This window comes from Ovis canadensis, chromosome 22 (genome assembly GCF_042477335.2).
Source record: "Ovis canadensis isolate MfBH-ARS-UI-01 breed Bighorn chromosome 22, ARS-UI_OviCan_v2, whole genome shotgun sequence".
NCBI lineage: Eukaryota > Metazoa > Chordata > Mammalia > Artiodactyla > Bovidae > Ovis > Ovis canadensis.
In genome coordinates, this window is record NC_091266.1 from 61,140,394 (window position 1) to 61,159,695 (window position 19,302).

General features: G+C 48.2%; 1 protein-coding gene across 1 annotated transcript in view; it reads right to left on the bottom strand.

Moving 5' to 3' along the window:
• Nucleotides 1-435: 435 nt before the first annotated feature.
• C22H10orf90 (chromosome 22 C10orf90 homolog) overlaps nt 436-19,302 on the bottom strand; it is an 84,622-nt gene continuing 65,755 nt past the window's right edge. The window contains exons 6-8 of the mRNA XM_069567433.1: nt 5,791-5,854; nt 1,453-1,552; nt 436-1,364 (exon numbers count right to left, since the gene is read on the bottom strand). Coding sequence (XP_069423534.1) covers nt 1,326-1,364; nt 1,453-1,552; nt 5,791-5,854 — 203 coding nt within the window. The 3' untranslated portion in view covers nt 436-1,325. The remainder of the gene's footprint in view (nt 1,365-1,452; nt 1,553-5,790; nt 5,855-19,302) is intronic.

Below are 19,302 nucleotides of genomic sequence, written 5' to 3' on the forward strand. Positions count from 1 at the left end.
CACGCTGGCTTTTACTGCACTCCCACAGAAAACTGAAGGGGAAGGCACTTTAATGGTCTCCATCGGATGGAGAGAGATGAACAGACTGAAGCAAGTGAAGCAACTAGCCGTGCCAGCCCTTATTCAGCCTACATGTCCCTAGGCACCCTTCCTTGCCTTCTCTGTTAAAGTGGATCCAGGCCCTTGAAATGCTTTCCCTTGGCCGCTCCCACAATGCCAGGCTTTGCCAGCAGAGGGAGCAGGAGAGGTGCTGCAGGAGGAGAAGGGACCCGGCCGTCAGGAAGCTCAAGGGCCCTTACCTGGTGGCTCGATGGTCAGGTGGGGGTGGACCAGGAGCAGGTCAGAGGTCCCCCCGGAACTTGGCAGAGTTTCTCTCTGAGCACCAGCTGCACTAGCTGCTTGGTTCACAACACAGAACATGGGACGGGGCAGTGATGTTTGTAACAGTTGCATTTATTTCCATTTTTGGTAAAACTATTGTCCTTCACTCCCCAAACACATTTATAAATAATGGACATTATAAGGGCTTGGAGGAACAAATAGCAGAGTTGGAGCCATCAGGCCACTTTCAGCCATGCAGCTCTTTTGGTTGGGGGGTGGCTTGCCAAAAACACTGATGTGACCTACCAATTTTTCCAGCCAATTCTGCCCTCATGGCTTCCATGAATTTAGACTGTTTTGCTGAATGAAGACAGGTGCTAGGAGTGGGGTGGGGTGGGTAGGGGCGGCTCTGACCAGGCAAGGTCACCGAGAAACAGGTCCCCAGTCTCTGACAGAGCAGCTGCCTAGCTCCAAAGTTACCTGCAGTATTAATGGTACAGACATCCAGAGGGGTTTCAAAGACACTGTGCGATGGTCCAAAATCTGGAGTTTGCAGAACTGGCAGAAGTTGGGAATGGTACTTTTAAAGTGATGTATTTAGGTCCTAGAAATCTGATGAAAAAGCAAGAAAAAAAAAAAAAACCAGTCCCCTGGGATCTAAGCCCGTGAGCGCATAGAAGGCCTTTGTGCCTGCGTGGAAATGGAAGGAGTAAACATCAGAAGCAAAAGGTAAAATTCAGAAGTCAAAAAACGAAAGGACTGTATCAAGTGGGTTCTGTTGGGTTGATTATCCTACTGCAGTCTGAAGACCCATTTCCTCAAGGGTTATCGTTTCCGCTTGGTTTAGGTCAGCAATTCAGGGAGCTGTGCTTTGCTTTATGGATTAAAAAAAAAAAAAGTAAAAAAAGTGGTTCACGTCATGAAGATACGGTTAAGTTTAATGGTTTATCCAGCGTTTGAAGTCATCCCAGGTCCAGGTAGAGGGTCGGTGGGGCAGCCTGTGGTTAGACCGCATTCCTTTGAAGGAGCTGGTCCAGTAATTGCTGGGGAAGCAGAGACGGAGACGTCAAGTTCAGACTCAGCATCTGGGAGCCACACACACACCACCCCCGCGGGCGGCCGGGCTGTTACCTTTTTGAAGACCTCGGCCCGGAGTCTGTTGCTTTGTAAGATCACCCTTTTCTTTTGGTCCTCTTTTTTCTTCCTAACTTCCGGCAAGTTATTATAGATTCTGAAACAAATTGAGAAAACATTTTGAAATGGTAGCGAGACAGCGTGCGTCTGCCGTGGCTCTGCCTCCTGTCTTGTCAGCAGGTGCTTACATTTCAGAGGGCAGATCAGCTGGCTTTGGACCACCCCGTGTCTCTGAGACCCCTAGACCTGGGGCTCCCCTGACCGTCTGCAGACGAGGCTGCCCAGGCGGGGGCCATGCAGTCGATGGGGCCCCACCCAGGGCAGAGCTGGAGGAGCCAGGGATTTCTTTAGAAGTCACGTTTCTTTCTCTCCACCCCCTTGCTTGTAAAATGAGAGATACCGGGCCTACTGCTTTGGCCACTCTGAGTGTGCACGTGTGTGTGTGTGTTCAGTGAGTTGTGTCCAGCTCTTTGGGAGCCCATGGACTGTGCCCCCCCAGCCTCCTCTGTCCATGGGATTTCCCAGCAAGCATACTGGAGTGGGCTGCCACCTCCTCTTCCAGGGGGATCTTCCCAACCCAGGGATCAAACCTGGGTCTCCTGTCTTGGCAGGTGGATTCTCCACCATCTGAGCCACCTGGGAAGCCCCCTGCGTGTAAACTTACTTTTTACCAAATGCTCTTTTTGCCTCTTAGCTTTTGTCTTCCTATGACTTGGAAAAGGAACAGCGACTCTATGAAGGTAGCTGGGGTCGTATCGGAGCAGCACACAGATGAAACGTCTGTGTCTGCCTCTTCACCTATGCGCTCCTAGGGAAGCTGTGTCCAAACACATCTCAGGCGTCAGTATCACATGTTTGTGCAAAATTAGGAGCTTCCACGACACCCGCAGGGCCTCAGGGAGCCTCCTTCTGGGCCCTTCCTTCTCACTTCCCTACAGAGACTGCATATGTACTGATGCCAAACAAGATTTTGGCTGGCATCCATGCACAGAGAGGGGACGCTGCAGCCTGAGCTTTGAGGATGCTGTACCGGTGACATGTGGCTGAACATCTCTTTTATTTTCCCTCATGTCTGAAAGCCCAACAAAATTTAACATGTTCCCCAGTGAAAATAATAATTACAAAGTATGAAAAGATTGATGATGGCAACATTAGCAAGACATCGTCTTGGTTAATGGGTATTAGGCTAATCATCTTTTTTTTTTGTTTTGTTTTTTTTCTTAAATTCACTTTTCTCCTCTCATAGGTCTATTCTTTTTATTTTAAAATCTTTAATTCTTACATGCGTTCCCAAACATGACCCCCCCTTTTTTATGAGTTTTTATGAGTTTCATCTTTTTTATGAGTTTATCTTTTGAAATTATCTTTTACTGAATATACAGCTGATTTGCAGCATGGCTGTGATCAGTATGGCTGATCTGTGGTGGTGGGTTAGTTTCCAGTGTACAGCAGTGATTCAGCTTCTACATGCATGTGTATTCTTTTTCAGATAGGTTATTAAACAATACTGAGTCCACTTTCCGGTGCTGCACAGTAGGTTCTTGTTGATTATCTGTTTTACACACAGTAGTATGTATGTGTTAACCCCAAACTCCTAATTTATCCCTCCCCCACCCTTTCCCCCAGGTAAGCATACGTTTCTTTTCTAAGTCTGTGGGTCTATTTCTGTTTTGCAGATAAGTTCATTTGTATCATTATTTTTTTAGATTCCACGTCTAAGCAATATCATACGACATTTATCATATGACATTTGTCTGACCTACTTCACGTAGTATGATCATCTCTAAATCCATCCATGTTGCTGCAAACGGCGCTATTTCATTCTTTTTATGGCTGAGTAATATTCCGTCGTGTATATGTTTCACATCTTGATCCGTTCATCTGTTGATGGACACTGAGGTGTCTTTCATGTCTTGGCTAAGGTGAATAGTGCTGCTATGAACATTGGGGTGCATGTATCTCTTCAAATTAGTTTTCTCTGGGTATATGTCCAGGAACGGGCTTGCAGGATCATATGGCAGCTCTATTTTCCATTTTTTAAGGATCCTCCTCCATACTGTTCTCCATAGGAACTATACCAATTTACATTCCCACCAGCAGTGTAGGAGGGCCCCTTATTAGTCTAATCATCTGACACGAATTTTCTCAGGTAGCCCTCACAGCAGGTGGAAGAGACGTACAGTGTCCTGTTATGGGAGTGAGGAACCCAGGCCCAGCGAGGTCAGGAGGCCAGTGACATCCCTCAGCTGGTGAATGAGGAGCTGGGAGCCCAGCCTTGGTCTGCTTGACTTCTTGCAACACTGACCCCCAGTCACACAGCATAAAGTAACCCAGGAACTGCTTGCGCCCACCAGAGTGCCTGGCACAGAGGGCATCAGCATGGTATGAATTGACGAGTGCACACATGACTGCCAAGCCCAGGAGCTGTTCTAGAAGGAACCAGAAGGCCGTCAGGATCAGTAGGAAAGATGACATGTCCCAAAGCTCCACAGTGGAAATCCTCTGGCACCCATACAGACACACTGTCTCCATCTTAACCATCTGACCATGTGCGGTGTTCAGGATAAAAATTCTTAGGCCTCAATCCTGGAGCTTCTGCTGCAGTATTTTCTTAAAAGAACATCCTTGATAAATTATGGTTCATTTATGCAATGGACCACTTTGCATCAGTGAAGAAAATCATCCATATCTATACTCTCTGACATAGAAAGACCCCACAGACATAAAGTAAAAGAAGCAAGCTACAGGAAGATAATACACAGCATGATCCCATTTATGCTCAAAAATTAGACAACTATATATGTAACTAGTAAATGTCTGTTCAGGCAGAGAGAAAGGCCTGGAAGGGTATAAAGGATGTTGATACCTATGATGTCTCTGGAGGCAGGGTAAGGTTGGGGAAGTGGGGTAGGAGAGGGGATAGCTGGTCATGAGTGACTTCAGTTCTCTCTCCTGTGCTTGAATTTTTAAAATGAAAGTGCAATTTAGTAATAGAATTAATAACAAAGACACGAAAGAAAATAAAGCTCCATTATGATTCTGCGGGGGAGTGAAGTCCGAGAGCCGGGGTCTGAGTCCACTCAGGGCAGACCACAGAGTGCATGCCTCACCGACTGTCTCCAAGGAGCCCCTTCCAGCCAGGAAGTCACGATGGGGGACACAGCACCACTGGTCCTCTCGGAGGCTGTTCTGTCTTCAGTGAGATGACAGGGCGATGCTCTGTCCACGGATGCTGCTTTGAGATCTAGCATTTCAATTTCAAGCCTCCACAATAGTGGCTTTGGGCTAAGGGACCAGGAAGGGACAATTTGGCTGAATTTTCCACCAAACTGAAAGAGGAATACTTTGGGCATGAGGTATACACGGCTTCATACTTCTGAAACAGCAGGTCTTGACCCCCAGTGGCCCTTTCAAACCCCCAGTTAGAATGCTGTGAAGCCAGTGGTTAATGGGAGGGTTCCCCTCCTCCCCACTGACACTTTTTTTTTTTTTTTTCAATTTACAGAGAGTTTCCCTACAGATAATCAAAGCTGGCTAATGATCATGGAAACAATATAATCATGGGAAAAGCAGAGATTTTGTGCCTGGAGTGGGGAGAAATGTACTCTTCCTATTTCAATGGTTTCTCTAAGTTGCCCTATCAGTTTGGTTTAATTATTATAATTCCCCCTAGTGCCAGATACTTTATTATAAACTAATGACATGTTACTTGCATGAACTTGGCGAACTCTGCCGGGTTATTACGTGTGGACTGGGAGGCCCGAGCTCAGGAAGAATGGCAGCCTTTGTGTGCTGGTGAGAATGAGGGGGCGTCCAGAGCTGCAACCAGCCAAGCAGGACATGGAGAGCTTGCGGCAGCCGGGCGCCAAGTAGGCCAGCCTGTGGCCCTCTGTGGCTCTGTGGCCCCCTCACGCCGTCCACCTCCAGGCCTGGAAGCTTTCCTGCAGGCCCGGAGACCCAGCTGGTCCCCCTCTTCTGAAATTATCTGCGAAGGTGCACAGAAATTACCTGCGAATGGCACCTGCCCAGAGCAATGGCAGGAACACGCAGAAGCATCTCTGTTGAGCCTGGGCATCTCTTAGAGACCAATTAGCAGACTGGTTCAGAACTCAAGACCTACCACCTTCCTAAGGGTTTTCCAAGAACGACATCAACATTCAGAGGTGCGATTCGGCAAATGCACTCCTTTGGGCCAGCTTTTCAAATTCACGGCCGAGAAGACCTCAGAGCTCAAACGTGGACCTAGAAGTAGTGGCCCCACTGGACTGTGCCTGCATCCAGCAAGCCACCTCTCCTTACCCCACTTTTTCGACCTCACACAAGAGAACCAAGTACCTTTTAGATCGCATGTGCATCTCCTTCTCTGAAATGTACCTTTCTTTGGGTTTGAACAAATTATCTGAAAAAAAAAAAAAGAAAGATGATTAATTTCAGAAGGTACAGATGTTGCACTTATCTAGAAAAACATCATGATGGGTTTGGTTGACTCTCTGTTATCCTTTCTTAATCTAAGATCAGCCTGTTATATACACAGCAGGACTCAGTAGACACACACCACAAATGATTGTATTAAAATTGACAACCTACAGGTTTGCCTTGACAACAGTCAAATACAGCATGAAGTTCAAGGTCAGCTCTAACAGACTTCAGAGGCAGTGACTCCTTTGCAGGCATCACTGAGCAATGAAGAGTCACAGTTTACTGGAGTCCTGCCAGGGTGGCACAAAAACGTGTTTCAGTATCACTCTGGGTGCAGGCCCGGGGAGGTGTTCATCCCATCTACAAAACAGTCACGCTAGGTCTCTGGTGCCTCTGAGGACACTGAGAGCAGAGCTTTCACTCACAACTGCAGTCTCCATCATGGGTTGCCAGCCTCGACTCCCTTTCCAAGGGGGAGGAATTAGTCCTTTCCAAGGTCAGAAAACATAACAGAAAGCAACGTAACAGTAACATCTGTCTAGCGTCCTTTGAGAGAGTGCCCAGTGGCTACACATCACTGAGTCTGGAATGTCTTTTAATGAGAGTACACATTGCTAATTGCAAGGATGTTTACAGATGGCACTCATTAAAATGGTCTGCATTTTTTTTTTAGAAAGGAAAAATAAAAATAGTGAGTACCCTTTTGATACAACTTTGAGATTCCTGAGAGACTCTTGGCCCTATAGATTAGCCAAGAGTCTGGCACCCCAAAATGCTCCTAGGGTGCTTGCTGCATGGCGATGCATCTGAGTGGCTATCACACCAACTGCCCGAAACACCTGGATGGTAACCAGCACGCCAGCCTTCACTCGGCAGAAGTAGATGGTGGCTCAGCATCCTTCAGTCATGGAACTAAGGCAGGCTCCTGGCATCCCCAGCCAAGGCCCCACCAGGCTTCAGTCAGTTTCCCCACCTGGGCCTGTTCCCCATCTTCAACACTCCAGCAGAGCCACTTCAGATACCCCAAGCTTGAGAATATGCAGAATTTTTCAAGAATATACAAGAAGGTGGACCAGAGGCAAGGATATGAAGAAGTCTTTTCCTGCCTGGGGAACTACAACACAGCTCTGATTTACAATATGGAAACGGCACAGTGGCTGAGCTTGTCATCTGTCTGGTTATAAACATAAAAGATGGTACCGTTAACTCAACCTCAAAGACAAGATTCAAAGGAGAAACAAGAGAAAGGAGAAAGACATCAGAAAAATGTTCGCAGCGAAGGGGAAACATCTCCAGTGTTTGGAAAGGCATTGGGCCACGTGAACCAGGAGAGTCAAACTCACCACGAGGACTCCGATCTGCCAAGACACCTCCCAGTGCCCACCCTCCCCTCTCGATCTAGACAGGGCCAGGCCAGAACCCAAGACCTCAGGAAGAGCCCACAGCATTCCAAAGAAATGGGGGTGTTGCCAGGGCAGTCAGGGTCTCAGGCAAGCAAACGTGTCTGCCTACAGACTCCCGCTCCAGGGAGAAGGAGCCGTCTGCAGATGTAGACTCCAGCCTGCACCAGCATTCCTCAGGAGCGACTCAAGATGAGGGAGAGGCTGGTGTGGACTGAGGCAGGGGCCCCAGGGGGATAGAAACGCTACGAACGGCCTGTGAAACACTTAACAATCTCAGCTCAATTGCATGTGGTCTCCCCGCAGATATTAGCTCTGCTTTTGTTTTGGTTCAGTTTGATTTATTTCTTTTGAGCGCCTGATACCACAGTGAAGCTTTGGTCTCATTTCCAAGAGGAAACACAAGCGAATGTGAGCCCTGGGCGCCTCCTCGGTTTTGTTTTCTGAACTCTTCTCCACCCGCTGTGCCTCAGCACAAGTTTAAATTCTGGGCCCAGCGGCCGACGTAGGTGCAAAACAAGCAAGTCTGTGTCCAGGAGTGCAGACCCCAGCCAGCAGGCTCCAGCCCACGCCTTGCGCTGGTCGCTGTTGACTTTGAGTTTTCCTAACAGCACCAGGCTCATTGGATGAGCAATGGAGGCTTTCAGGATGCAAGGGAAGAGAGGAAAAGAACAAAATTCTGCCTCCCTGGAGGAAGTGGTTTGAAATAAATCATTGTGTGTTGCAATGGCTCCCGACCTCACTAGAGCAAAAAAAGAAAAAAAAGCCCATTTGGCACTTTGAGAGGGAAGGCGGCCGGAAGAGGCAGGGGGCAGTGTGACACCGGAGGGTCAGCACTACTAGTTATAATAAGCTGCTAGCATTTATTGGATCTCAATAGGTCTTCACACTAACCCTGTGACATGCTCGTAATTTTTGCATTTCAGGGACAGAAAATCAAAGTTCAAAGGGCCAAGGGTCTCCTGCTCTGGGTCACTCAGTGAATGAGTGAGCGACAGAGCTGGGTTTCAGTCCAAACCAGTCTGTCCAGCCCTGCCCTCACACACCCTCAATCTCAGAACGTGGTCACCAATCTATGCTTCAGAATCCATCTTCTGGGAGCCCTGACACGTGCTGGTCAATTTCCCAGGCATCATTCCAAAAGTTCTTTCTCTTCCCCCTTGCTCCTACACTGAAGGAGCAAGGACTATGCCTCCAGGGGATGCTCAGAAGAAAAAAGCACTGATAAGATCTTGCCACCCTGAGACTTCATGATTGAGGGAGGAGCTGGATAAGGAACAGGCCAGCTACAAACTATCAGGGGAGTGCTGTGATGAAAATGAATCGCTGGCCACTTGGTCAAGTGGGTCCCGGGGGTGGTCAGGAAGGTCCCTGGCGGAGGATATATGTTACTAGGACCCTAATGAGCTGGCTGCAGGGGCCAGTAGAGGGAAGAGCGAGGAAGGATCAGGGGGCCATGGTGCCTACGGTGCTAGGAAGGAGGGCATGAGAAGGCAGGTGGGGAACAGAGGTGAGAGCAAAGACCACTGTGGTTCTCCACCCAGGCCACACTCCACCACCCTGGCAGAGTCTGACCATGATTCCCACGCATGGGCACTGGGATCTAACCCAGAATGTCCCATGGTTCTAGTGGGCACCACGTAATAGAGAAGAACGCATCTGACACTGTGTTAGGTCCGTTTCATCAGCCTTTGTAATCTACTGCTTTTCCTTTGAGTTAAGAATGTTCCCCAAAGCCTGAAATACACAGGAGAGCCCTTTGTCAAGGCTCTGACCTTTAAAGGTGTATTCGTCCATTCATATAGAGATGAAAAGTTGCAAAGCAGAAAATAACATTTGTCCCGTTGGAGGTTTACAGGAACCTCATGACACCTGCAAGAACAAAGGATTCCCACACCAAGAAGTTTGCCAAAGCCAACACCTCCCTCACTTGCCATGCCTTTAGAAATGCTTTGCTGAAACCCTTAGGGGAGTCTGGACTTTTCAGGGGCACGAGCCACCCATTTTCCTTATACGGCCCTCCAATAATCCTTTCTCTGCTCCAGACCCCCTTATATTTTGGGTATTGTTGGGCCACACTATGTGTTGGACACACAAATTGCATTTGGTAACTGCTGGAGGTAGGAACCATCCTTGTTGGGTTTTGCAAGTCTATTAAGGAGAACTTCGAGTCTGTTAAGTGTTCCTTCAGAGTAAGAGACAGAGAACCACATGAGGTTTTAAGTAGGGGCTCTGATTTGGATTCCCAAAGGATGGCTCCAGCAGCTGTTCAGAACACGCACCAACTAGGTAGGAGTAAGGGCTTCCCTGGTGGCTCAGATGGTAAAGAATCCACCTGCAATGCGGGAGACCTGGGTTCGATCCCTGGGTTGGGAAAATCCCCTGGAGGAGGAAATGGCAACGCATTCCAGTATTCTTGCCTGGAGAGTCCCCATGGGCAGAGGAGCCTGGCACATTACAGTCTGTGGAGTCGCAAAGAGTCAGACATGACTGAGCAGCTAAGCACACAGGGTAGAGTACATTCAAACACGGCTGCAGGGAGACAGGCCAGACCATTGTGGTTGGGTAAGCAGTGCTCAGCACAGCTGGGAAATAGGAGGACTCGGGACTCAGCCACACCCACAGAACACGAGCAAAGAGGGCTGTGAAGGTGGGACAGAAAACCAGATTTTGTGGAGGAGGGAGGGAGGGCAAGTTTGGGGTTAGCAGGGGCAAACTATTACATATAGAATGCATAAGCAACGAGGTCCTACTGTATCGCACATGGACTGTATTCAACACCTTATGAGAAACTCTAGTGGAAAAGAAAATATGAAAAAGAATGTGTGTATATATATGTATAACTGAATCACTTTGCTGTGCGGCAGAAATTAACATAATGTTGTGAATTAACTATAGTTGAGTAAAACAGAAACAACAAAGGGAAGAAAAACAGGCTTTGGGTTGGAGCCACCCTTCATTTGACTGTTTGACTTTCACCTGTTTGGTGCTCAGTAGCCTCAAGGATCAGTGAGACAAAGGACTCCAGCCCAGGGCGAGAGCCTGGGTGTCACTGCTCATGGGGGTTGTGCAGTCCATCAGGGAAGGGATGCAACTGGGGAGACTTCCCAGAAGGACACAGCTGAACGGAATCTGAAAAACAAAGTGGTGTCCTGATAGCAAGAGGGAGTCCAGGAGTAAGGTGGCCTGGGCAGAAACACAGCGAGACCACAAGGACCAGCCTACAGCGAGAGATGGCTCATCAGGGAAATATGCAGCTGGCTCTGCTGGGGACCTCATTTTATAGGATGGAAACCATCCTGCATGCACTGTGCTCAAAGATACAGCGAAAGCCCATCTATCCAGACCCTTTTAATGGAAAGTCTGCCTTTATAAAATTAAAGTGACTGGTGAGAACAATTTTCAGCCAGCTTATGGATCTTTTTTTTTTTTTTTTTTTTTTAAATTTTATTTATTTATTTGGCTGCTCTGGGTCTTAGTTGTAGCATGTGGGATCTAGCTCCCTGACCAGGGATCGAACCTGGGCCCCCTGCACTGGGAGCTCAGAGTCTTAGCCACTGGACCACCAGGGAATTCCCAGCTTATGGATCTTTTATGGATTTTCCTTGAAGCTTCCTGTATTCTAATTCACTAATATGGAGGAAAGAACTGAGGCTGTATTTATGTCCCATTATCATTCAGATAGAGCAGGCTTTTTCCCCCCTCTTAATACAATTACTAAGGTAGTTAATTGCCCATTTCTGTCTTTCTGGAAAATTCTTTTTCTTTTTTTTTAAACCTGAGTTTCTGGTGTCTGGCTCATTATTGTATCCAAACTACTAGCCTATTGCTAAGTTCATGAGTTAAGGCCAGACACACAGTGTGAGAAAACAAGCTACCAAGATTTTGGTGCTTCTGAGGCTGTTCTTGTGGAGCAGCTGAGTACAAGCCTGATATCACATTAATCTCTATAATAAACACACGTGGGTGTTTATCTCAACCCTCATCTCATGTGTGCAAATACGTGCACACACAGGACAGGTGGCCTGAACACTCAGACAGCCAACGGTGTTACCAGAAGCAGCAACGGTCACTTGGACACCAGCGTGATGCGGTTTATGAGGCCAGAGCTCATTTTCCTCCGCACAGAGTCCTTATCTACAGCTCTGATTGCAAAGCTCCATTTTTCCTATTGAACAGTAATCTAAATGATAATCAAGTTCACACTGGATTTATTAGCGCAGTGCCCTTGCAGAAGCGGATTTTCAGCAGTCACCCGAGCACTGTGAAGAATCGTTTAGAATGTGCTTCCCCCAGCTTACGGACACCAAAGCTAAGGGATGCCTGTTGGAGAGAATCCAGCCAGGAGCCAACAAGCCAGTTTGGAGTAGAGACGCCAAGTCTACACTGCCCAGTATCTTCTAAGAAAGACACGGCCTACCCAAAGGAATGGAAATGGGGTATGTCTTCGGGAAGAAAATCTCTAGAGGGTTTTTCCCCTAAGAAAGAGGCCCCAGTAGGTGTGTATTCTAAGCTCACAAGGGAGGCTGTTCACTAGGTCAGTTTCAAAGCCAGTGAGCAGCTGGCCTTCCTGCAGCTGGAATCACTGCATCATGGTCTTCAGGGGTTGAATCCAGCTACTTGCACATCATTTCCATTCCGCTCGTCTCGCTGGGATCTCTAATTTACTGACACAGGCAACAGCCGAGGGTCTACCTTGGACTAATTAGCCCTCCAGAAACTAAATGGTGTGTATTGCACCGTAGAAAAGCTAGTTAAAGACTCATAGGTTGTTCACCTCCAAAGTGCTCTTGTGATGATAAAATCCTGTGCTGGATAAACATCGTCAAATTTTTCTGAAATCCTTCTAGGCTTCTGTGGGACCCTGAAGGACAGTTTCACATGGTGAGCCGCCCATTCCAGGCACCTGGGTAGTGGGTGGAGGTTGTGTGTTTCATTTACATAAAAATAACGCTCTACAACAATGAGACAAATGACCAGTCAGACCCAAAAGAGAGATACTAATGTCACAGTTTAGAGATGCAAGGAGGCTCTCAGATCCTTTGGGTAAAGGCATCCAAAATTAAGAAATGAAAAAGAAACCAGAGGTCTGCAGAGAAATCTTTTTCTCTCCCCATGCTCATGTCAAGGAATGAGGCATCATGGGCTTCTGGTTAATGCAAGTGAATTGTCCTCTCTGCAGAGAGCTTGGTTCCTGAACATGCAGTCTGACCCTCGGGTTTCCAGCAGAATCACTATCCTGGGGACTCTGTGAACACACAGGGTGCTGGGCGCTAAAGGATGGATTTGAGAAAGGGTCTGCCCCTGGGCGTGGGCTTCCCAGGTGGCTCAGCTGATAAAGAATCTGCCTGCAATGCAGGAGACACAGATTTGATCCCTGGGTCGGGAAGATCCCCTGGAGAAGGACATGGCAATCCACTCCAGTAGTCTTGCCTGGAGAATTCCATGGACAGAGGAGGCTGGTGGGCTACAGTCCATGGGGTTGCAAAGCATCAGACATGACTGAGCATGCACACACGTTGACACTGACCTGCCCCAGGCATGGGGCAGGGGAAGGGGTGTGAGAAGGGCCCACCAGGCACTATGGAACCCCACGAACCTCCCCACACATCCTCACAAGGTAGAATCCTTGATGCAATATGGGCAGACCAGGGACCATGGCTTCAGTTCCCCCAGCTAGAAAAACCAGATCCCCAAGTCAAACTGTTTAAAAGGAGTCTTACCACAATTCCATTGCTCTCTCTCAGACCCAAGAGCTCCATCATAAGCTGCTTCCCCATCAGTCCCCAGGGTCCTGTGCTTTATGGTTCTAGATTCAGTTTACTTGGCTATCTGCCATAAGAAGCCCCTGAACAGGCTGAAATCATGCAAATTCAGTTCACCTGGCTGTCTGCGGTAGCAGACACTCGAAGACCAACTCAGATCCCCACACAAGAACAGACGCTCACACACTGAACCCTCAGCAAGGGCTCCCGTCAGTTGCCTAAAATGTGCATTTTTTCCCCCTGGGTTCAGCAAAACAAAGTACAGCATTACTCACAATGAGCACATTGGTGAATTTAAAGGTGACCCAAAGGAGCTAGGGAGCTTTACCAGCCTCTAAGGTTTAATGACCCCAGTTCTCAGTGACCTCTCTACACATGGCAGCAAATCATCATTGGTTTCTGCTTCATGAAAATCATACAAGTGTTAGTACATTAAATATCATGTTTTTATGATGTATCTATGATGCTTCCTTTGGCCTGCCTGACCCTCCACACCATGAAAGAGGTGTCCACTTGGGATCCAAGTCTGAAGACCTGAATCAGGTTGGGCCCCAGCTTGGTGCTCTGTGCCCTGGAACTGGCCGCTCAAGCTTGCTGGCCTCCTGTTCCTCTTCTGCTCTGTGTGGGGACAGCATCTGCCTTAAAGGTCCTAGGAAGACCTCACAGGAATGGTCCATATGAGCATGGACTGTAACCCTGGAGACGCCAGTGGCAGGCACAATGCTAACAGCCACCAGTCTCCAAGCCTCCCCTGCCCTGGCCCCCATTTGGGACTCAGTTCATCCCGTGACTCAGGAAAGCAGGAGTTTTCCTCTTTACAGATGAGCAGAGGTCTCGAAGGTCAGTAACTTAACCTCAGGTCTCAAAGCAAGCAGCTAAGAGGCCTGAGAATCGAGTCATTGATGGAATCAATGGGCTGTTTATTCTCTGCAGTAGAGAGAAGGCCATGGTTCTCAAAGTGGGGCTGACGCTTTCACAGAAAGGCCGACATCTGGGCGGCGTCTGCTTCCCCTTCATTCCCTGAACCAGCAGCATCAGAATCACTGGGGAACTTGTGACAAATGAAAGTTCTTACCCTTGCCCTAAGTCAGCTGGATCAAAAGTTCTGGGGCTGGACCAGTGTCCTGTGAGCTCTCAAGTCCTGCAGGGGATTCTGACCTGCTCCTGTTTGAGGACCACTGAGAGCCTATAACAAGAAAGATAAGGAAAACAGCCAAGTCCCTCCAGGGGTTTCCAGGCTTTGAGGAAGGATTGCCAGATATCATACAGGAAGCCCAGGGAAGTCTGCATTTCAGATCAACAGTGAAACAGTTTTAGCATAAGTATACCCCATACTCTTAGTGAAGCCTCTTGATGAAGGTGAAAGAGGAGACTGAAAAAGTTGGCTTAAAACTCAACATTCAAAACAATGAAGATTGTGGCATCTAGTCCCTTCACTTTATGGCAAATAGATGGAGAAAAAAGGAAACAATGACAGACAAAATCACTGTGGACAGTGACTGCAGCCACAGAATTAAAAGATGCTTGCTCCTTGGAAGAGAAACTATGACAAACCCAGAGAGTATATTAAAAAGCAGAGACATCACTTTGTTGACCAAGGTCCATATAGTCAGAGCTATGGTTTTTCCAGTTGTCATGTATGGATGTGAGAGTTGAACCATAAAGAAAGCTGAGCACTGAAGAACTGACGCTTTCAAACTGTGGTGCTGGAGTAGATTCTTGAGAGTCCCTTGGCCAGCAATGAGATCAAACCAGTCCATCGTAAAGGAAATCAACCCTGAATATTCACTGGAAGGACTAATGCCGAAGCTGAAACTCCAATACTTTGGCCACCTGATGCAAGGAGCTGACTCATTAGAAAAGACCCTGATGCTGAGAAAGATTGAAGGTGGGAGAAGAGGGCGAAGGAAGGTGAGATGGTTGGATGGCATCACTGACTCAATGGACATGAGTTTGAGCAACTCTGGGAGATGGTGAAGGACAGGGAAGCCTGGCGTGCTGCAGTCCATGATATAGCAGAATCAGACACAACTTAGCAACTGAACAATAATATTCCATGCAATATTTGGGACCTGCTTATGCTAAAAGAGGTTTTGATGCCCTGAAATGAAAATTTAACTGGGCATCCTATATTTTCACTTAGTGAATCTGGCATCCCTATTTTGAGTGTGTGAAGAAACTCTCCCTGTCGTGGCAACAGATAATCAGGTCACCAGCTCCAGAGCCCCCATGGGCATCGTCTGATGCAGCTGCCTACATCACGGGGAAGGCAAGCCTCTGCCCCAGTTCCACAGTTACTTATCTGGTAGCTTATTGTTTCTCTGCCGTTTTTCAACGCTTGGTGTGGGGAACACCACCCTCCCTGGTTATTTCGCATTGTGACATTGGTGAAGTGCTTTCCGAAGGGGTTTTGACTGGCTCCTCTTTCTCCGCTGGACTCTGTTGGGTGACAGTGTGATGTCCTTGTTACAGATTCCAGGGGAGCCCACATGGAGAGAGGCCCAGCACCTGTCAGTGGACAAGTTTCCAGGGAGGCAAGCTGGCCACAGTCTGTGAAACTGGCACCACACCCTGCCGCCCAGAGGACCCCAGGCTCCTCAATCATTGCTTTCTGGCTCTGCCAGACCAAAGGGATTCAGATAAGGAGAATAAGACCTTCTTCCCACAGTCTCAGATTTTTGTGGGAAATGGCACATCAAAATTCCAGTTGAGGCTTCTTTAGCAAAGCATGGTATCGGGTTGGCCAAAAAGTTTGTTAGGGTTTTTCTTTCACATCTTTTAGAACAAAACCTGAATGAACCTTTTGGCCAACCCAATAGAGAGTCTTAAAAGCAAAGATTCCTCGAGCTACGTTTCCAAAATGGATGCTCAAGAATTAGATAAAAGCGTCCCAAGGTCAAAGAAGTTTAGAGAAAACAAGCTTGAACAAATTTAAGCAGGCTTCATTGTTGTAGGACTTATCAGTGCCTTTAACATGCATGGACATTGTCAACCTCCCAGAGAATAGCTTACGAAATAATCCAAAGGAGCTGGTCTCCCTCTTGAATGCATTTTTGATTGTCTAGGCTTAAGGATGCTGGGGGGAAAAGTGACAATTGGAGAACATTAGCAAGTTATAATTAGTTCTCAGTTTTCAAAGTTATTATTTGTGGCTACAAAATAGGATTTTAACTATATAAAATGTGCTATACTGCTTTCACATTTTCTTAAGAATGTGTGTGTGTGTGTGTGTGTGTGTGTGTGCGTGCATGTGTGGGCTGAATGGCAAGTTTAAGTTAGTCATGTAAAGAAACTATGGCAATAGCTCAAGTCACACTTCACCATAAAACAGCAACATCTAGACACGTCCGAACGGCTAGCTGTTGATCTGGGAGTCACTGCTTGCTCAGTTCCAGGGTTTCCCAGCATTATTTAGAGAACCACAAAATATGGTGATTTATAGATGATGAATAAACTTTCATTCTGGTTGCCAAGTAGATTTATATCCTTAGTGTCACTGAAAGGTTTATTACTGAACTGCACTGGGGGATAAAAGGGAAATCATTTGGAAAATAAAATCCAGGCAGTTGGGCGAGTTCCCATAAAGACTTTTTTCCTCACCACTCTGCAATTCTGTGTTTTAACCTTGCATTATTTTAATTGGAAATAACACTGTCCTACAGATCTACTTCTAATCAATAGACATAAATTGATCTTTTCTTCCTGTGTTTTTTAGGGAAAAAAAAAACTTTATCTTTGGTCTGCAAAGGATACCAATAACAGCAACATGCAAATATCTTTGAATCAGGGAAACAGTCTTTTAGCTAAATCATGCTTCTTGTTTTCTTTGCAGACTGATGAAGTAACAATTGACTTTTATCTGATAAGCACATTTTAAAATCCCTTTGTGGGCAATGGGAGAACTAGCCCCAAATATTTTTTCGGATGATTGATGGAGAAATATCCAGGAGATCAGATTGGAGATTGTAGGGATGGTGTGGCCAGCACCAGCTGCGTGATGAACAGCCCACTTTTATTATCGCGATGACTTCTCCAGCCATCTCATATCTTCTGGGTCACTTTTCTAGCTTGATGCTCAGGGAATGCAAATTAATTTAAATTCTTGTTCTAGCCAAAAATCATCAGTGAAAGCAGATCGGCTGGAGAAGGAATTCTGCAGTACCTTCCGGAGAATTCCGCTCCTCTACTGGCCCGTGATCTGAATGGCTGGACTTGGCTCACCTTGGAAAGTGTGGATAATGCAGTTCAGATTAAGTTGCTTGGCTTTGCTACACGCAGCAGAGCTTGTCAGGGTGACTGGTGTAGTGTACCCTCACTGGCACTTAGAATCCAGGGAGATTTTGCTGGCATGCTCACAGGACTATGATCCAAAGCGGAAAGGTAAGGAGGTAGGGCATCTAAGAGAGATACAAGAGGTGGGAGTGTTCCAGTAGCAGAGGTGGGGAGGTGGAGACTGGATTGATAGTCAGGGAGGGCTTCCTGGAAGAAAGGCCTTCCTGAAACCATCTTCCTGATGGATTTCCTACACATTCACGGGTTAGGAAACCATCAGAAAGAGCCACGAGGACCACTCCAATTGTCAGGGGAAAGAAACTGAGATGGAGGCAGGCCGACCTGGGCTGTTTCAGCATGCCTGGCTTTCTAACCATCTGTGGCACTGAATACAGGGAGTGACAGTGATTCGTGTGAGTGAAGGGCTCGACTTCGCAGCCAAAGTCACCACATGGTGACAGGAATCAGTGGCAAGAGCCTTGGAGGTGAGAGATTGAGACTGAGGCTGGGCTTAAGCTGGGCTAGGGAGGTTAGGCAGGACACTGCAGGGCAGAGGAGAGGGACAGACAAGATTCTATCAGGCAGTTTGTGGGTACCGATGGTGCATGCCCCCAGGGGTAAGAAAGGACAGCCTGTCAGACCAGCTGGGAAAAGGAGGCAGGGGTGCCAATCAGGCTGGGAGGAGTCTGGGATGCAGGGTGGGGTTAGGACCCAGGGAGGCTTGAAAGCTGGAGATGGGGAGGCTCTGCTCGGGGAGCCAAGCTAGGGCTGGACAAAGCCACAGACTGGTCCCCAGGAGACGATGAGAAGCCCCTCCACCTGTGGGGGATGCTGCTGCTGCTGTTCAGTTGCTGAGTCGTGTCCAACTCTGCAACCTCATGGCCTGAAGGACATCAGGCTCCCCTGCCCTTCACTATCTCCCGGAGTTGGCTCAAATTCATGTCCATTGAGTTGGTGATGCCATCCAACCGTCTCATCCTCTGCCGCCCTCTTCTCCCTTTGCCTTCAATCTTGTTCAGCGTCAGGGTCTTTTCCAATGAGTCGGCCCTTTGCATCCGGTCAAAGCATCAGAGCTGTACCACCTACTAAGCGCTAAACCGCCCACCATCTGTGGGTACTGTGCTGGTGCTTCCCACGTGCTTTCAGCCCGTCCTGCCCCCGATGCGTCGTGCAGGCAGGGCAAGGACTGGTTCTGGAACACTGATCCCCATGTTACAGCCGGCCCTTGAACGGGACCAGCCTACACTCCTGGGACCCGGGTAGCTGCGCAGAGACAAAGGGGAAGCCCAGCCCTACAGCCCCAGGTCACTCTAGGGGCAGGGGGCAGGCAAAGCTCCGACTGGGGAAGGAGACACCCGCTGGTTAAAGGGCTGGCATCTCAGGGGTTGAGAGCTAGGCCAGCCTCCCAGCCTCCTCCCAACTTCCTCGAGGCTCCTCTCCTCTCGGTGACTTGGCAGCTACCACGTCCTGCCAATTCATCACCCAAGCACCTCTGCATCTGCCACCCTTCTGCATTCACTGCCCAGCCCCAGCCCGCCTCCATCATGTCCTGCCTGGAGCTACACAGCCTCAGCTTTGATCACAGAATGAGAAGAACACTGGAAGCAGCATATAGATGCCTGGTAGCCCCTTCAGACTCCTCTCTGGCGCCTCCCTCTCTCCCTTTGCTCCCCACCCCCATCTACAGTCCAGCCACAGCTGACCTGAGCACCCGGTGACCCCTCCCTGTGCAGCTTCCGCATCCTCCCCCAGCATGCCCCGCCCTCCGCACCGTGGACCACGACCCAGCTGCAAAGTTTCTTCTCAGTACCAGGTCTCCTCCATCAGGACCATATCTCATGGCGGGAACAGGGCCAGCCTGTGGGTTGCCATGGCAACCCCCTTCCACGGCACTTAGCAAATCCCAAGATCACTGCCTTTTTTACCTGGGTGCGTAACCCCAGAGGTGAGGAGGTCCACAGGACCACGGACTGTGCCCAGCACACAGTGAG